At 35.1% G+C, this 4,134-nt stretch overlaps 1 protein-coding gene across 1 annotated transcript; it reads left to right on the plus strand.

Moving 5' to 3' along the window:
• The first annotated feature begins 936 nt into the window (after positions 1-936).
• On the plus strand, positions 937-1,996 carry LOC131610980 (transcription factor bHLH139-like). Its single transcript, XM_058883091.1, has 4 exons — positions 937-1,304; positions 1,380-1,578; positions 1,681-1,812; positions 1,913-1,996. The coding sequence occupies exons 1-4, from the start codon at positions 937-939 to the stop codon at positions 1,994-1,996; spliced, it is 783 nt and encodes a 260-aa protein (XP_058739074.1).
• The last annotated feature ends 2,138 nt before the right edge of the window (positions 1,997-4,134 follow it).

Below are 4,134 nucleotides of genomic sequence, written 5' to 3' on the forward strand. Positions count from 1 at the left end.
AAAATTGTTCTTAATCATAAGGCTAGGGTATAATACATTTAAGTTTGGATTGGATGTGAGTTAAGTAAAAGTTAGGTTGTAACATAATGCGGTTTGATTCGGTTTACAAAATACAAACCGCAAACTGAACCGAACCGTACGATTTTATTAAAAGATGACCCAAACTAATCCGAACTAAATGCGGTTTCGGTTCTGTTTGGTTTAGTTTGCGGTTTTCTATTGGGTTAGTTTAGTTTTGAGCACCCGTAGCAAAAATGCATACAACTTTCAAACAAAAATCTAAGTTTGAATGTAAAAAAATATCTCTAATATGGATTTCAACAACTCTAAGAAGGGCAATGCTGGGTAACGAAGGAACAAGGAAAGTACGGATGCGAACCATAAAACAGAGAGAATATTACACTAATTTTATTGATTGAAAATGATACTAAAACGATACTAACAATATAGAATCTTAAGCTGAATGAGGTTGACAGGTTTGAAACTTCTTGGGTGGATACCTGTCTACAGTTGTCCAACAAGAATAATGTCATTGTCATCATATTCATATAAAATAGATTGTTAGAATGTAAGCTCAAACCCTTTCAACTCCACACAACCACCACCATAAGTCTTCTAATGTATTTCATCATTCTACTTATTAAGCTTCACTCAAAGACTATTATATTATTATTATTATTATTATTATTATTATTATTATTATTATTATTATTATTATTATTATTATTATTATTATTTGAATTAATATCAATCAACACCTTGAGATGGAATCTTTATGAATATGAGAATCCAATCCCATTTTGGCATTACCTTGTCTTGTTTGCTATAAATATACTACTAATGCTACTCTTTTTTCAAATCAATAAAACATTGAAAGAGAACAAGAGCACTCTCAATTCTCAAAGGTTTCAAATCAAAATATTTATAAAAAAAAAAATGGAAGCTGCCCAATTGATTTCTCAAGAGTGGGATTCTCTTAGTGGACAGTGCACGGCTGAAGAAGCTGATTTCATGACTCACTTCCTTGGTGGCAATACCAACTATTCATATTTTCCTTCAAGTGTTGCAAATGCTAATTCTATGTGTTTCTCCCAAGGGAGTAGCACAAACACTGCTAATAGTGCTGATATATTTTCCACCACAACAAATAGTGGCATCTACTTCTGTGATAAGGAACCAAAGGTTGATTCCTTGTCCATGCTTTTTTGCTTGGGAGAAGATGCTAAATTTAGTCCACAATATTTCAATGATAGTTTTAGCCATCAGATAAATTATGAAAGCATTGATCATGAGAGGTTATGTTTAGAGCTAGGGAAACTGGTTCATGCTTCGGGCAACAATTTGCAAGGTAAGAGGGAGTATGAAATGATGATGGTTTCGGAACCTTCTTCAGAAGAAAATAGAAGCCAAAACACGGAGAACCCTGCAAAAAGATTGAGGACCTCAAATGCTTCCATGGAGCTAAATGAGGGAACATCTCCAATTCTAAGTCCAAAAGAACCTGAAGCGCCGAATTTATGTAGAAAATCAAGAGCAAGAAATGGTCCTGCCACTGATTCTCAGAGCATTTATGCAAGAGTAAGTCCTCTTTAAAATCTATTTCTTTAGCGCATATTTCAATCTGCAAATACACTCTTTGATCACTATTATAAACAAATATTTCATCTTGTGTTTGTGTAGAGGAGAAGAGAAAGAATAAATGAAAGGTTGAGAGTATTGCAAACACTTGTCCCAAATGGAACTAAGGTGGACATTAGCACCATGCTTGAAGAAGCTGTTCAATATGTCAAGTTTTTGCAGCTTCAAATTAAGGTAACAACATTTTCATAACCTTCCCATTTTCAATTTCTTTCATGCAAAAAGATAAATTCTAATTCATTTTTTGTTTATTTATTTGGATGAAATGAAACAGGTTCTGAGTTCTGAGGATATGTGGATGTATGCTCCATTAGCTTACAATGGAATCAACATTGGATTAGACCTCACTTTTTCATAGCATAGACCTTTAATGCATATTATTTTTAGTTTATTTGTATTATTGAGATTAATACATCTTTTTTCATATTATATTTTAAAATAACTTCAAACAATTACACAAATTTAAATTCAATAGACATTGAATATTATAGTACTAAACTGTTCTCCTTCCAGTCCCCCTTTTTTTTATAAGAGATGCTTTATATTTGAAAATTTCTTCACCCACCTCCTAACCTTCTTGCCCACCTCTGGTGAATTTACCACAATACCCCTTGTTTCGGAAGTTCATTTCCGAAACTGTACTTTTTTTCTTAAAAAAGGTGTTTTCGGAAATGTATCTCCGAAAACGTGTTTTTTTTAATATAAAATATTGATTTCGGAGATGCATCTCCGAAATAAAGTTACTTTTCAGAAAATGTGGTGTTTCGAAAGTTCATCTCCGAACGCACCCCCTTGGAGGAATTCGGAAATGAACTTCCGAAAGTATGTCTGGACAGAATAAAATGAAAAACAACAACAATTCGCTTTATTTAATCGGGTGAAGATTACAACGATAATATTACATAAAATTAAAGTTACATATTGTTGAACATGGGTAGGTGGGGATGAGAGAGTGGTGGGGAGAAAAAAAGGCTTCCAAATTTCAAAAGGTTTTTTTATTCTTTTAATAAAAATACGTACTATTGTAAGTAACAAATGACGGAGGAGGTGTAACCGGGGCCGGAACATATGACGGAGGAGGTGGATGTCCGGAGGAAGAAGAACCGGAGGTACGTCCACCGCGAGACAAAGGAGCCAATCAATGTAAGCTATAGTTTATCATTATCATCAGGGGACGTCATTACAAAAAATTGGGAAAAAAATCTTATTATTTTTAATCTTGATTTTTTAGAAATGACGTCCCCAGATGATAATGATAAACTATAGCTTACATTGATTGGCTCCTTTGTCTCGCGGTGGACGTACCTCTGGTTCTTCTTCCTCCGAACATCCACCTCCTCCGTCATATGTTCCGACCCCGGTTACCACTTCCAAAAACTAACATGATAAATCCAATACAAAAACACTGTGCGATACAATTCAAAATCAGAACAAAACAAAACAAAACACGTCAAACAAAACAAAAACATGTTATTCTGCCCGACGAGCGTTACAAAATACACATCAAACAAAATAAAAACACGTTATTCTTCCCGACGAGCGAACTCCTCCGAATGAAGATAATTATACCAATCTTCATCCCACTCAGTATCAGAACCATCATCGTTGATCACGCCTGAAGGCTGAGCCTGCACGTCCGAGCCATGGACCCCCAGGGGACGAGAAGCAGAACCAGTCAAAAGCTTCTTCTTCTCCTTCACCTCCTTCACCTCTTTCACCTCCTTCTTTGAAGAACCCTTTCTTCCCTTAGCGCCCTATTTAGAAGACGCAGTCCTGCGTGCTGGTTGGTTGCCTGACATGTTCCTGTAAACAATTGAAAACGATTAATATGCATAGACAAAATAAAAAACAAAAAAATTTGAACTTCTGATACATTTCGGAAGTTCATTTCCGAAAACTAGGATGAAGGTGTTTTCGGAAATGAACTTCCGAAACACCCCTGCGATGGAGTTTTCTGCAACTTCCATGACAGACCCCTAAACCAAACTTCAAACCAAATCAAAATGCTTCTAAACAACCTAAATACTACTAACAACCTAACCATATATCATTTATGCAATTAAAACCCTAAATAACATGCATTTCAATAATAGATCTAAAAATTTCAAAACTTACAAAGTGTTAGGATTGAGGGCTTTTGAATGTTGTTTAGCAGTGTGATTGGAGCCTTGATGCAGCTTTGGAATTCTGTTTGCACAAATTTTCGCCTTTGCCACTTTTTGTTTTGATTTAGGGTAAATGATTGGGGGAGGGGGAGTGTTTTGATAAATCTGCAGAAATCGCAGTATTTCGGAAATGAACTTCCGAAATAAGTCAATTTTTTCAAAAAAAGACGCTTTCGGAAATGAACTTCCGAAGCAGGAGTATTTTGGAATTTTTGCTGGGGGTGACCCCCATAGGGAGGTGGCCAAAGAAATTTTCTTATATTTAGCCTATATGTTGAATAAATTAACCCTTTTGTTAGAAGAGCTATTATATTACTTTATCATGAAATTA

The sequence above is a fragment of the Vicia villosa genome, linkage group LG1 (genome assembly GCF_029867415.1).
Source record: "Vicia villosa cultivar HV-30 ecotype Madison, WI linkage group LG1, Vvil1.0, whole genome shotgun sequence".
Classification (NCBI taxonomy): domain Eukaryota; kingdom Viridiplantae; phylum Streptophyta; class Magnoliopsida; order Fabales; family Fabaceae; genus Vicia; species Vicia villosa.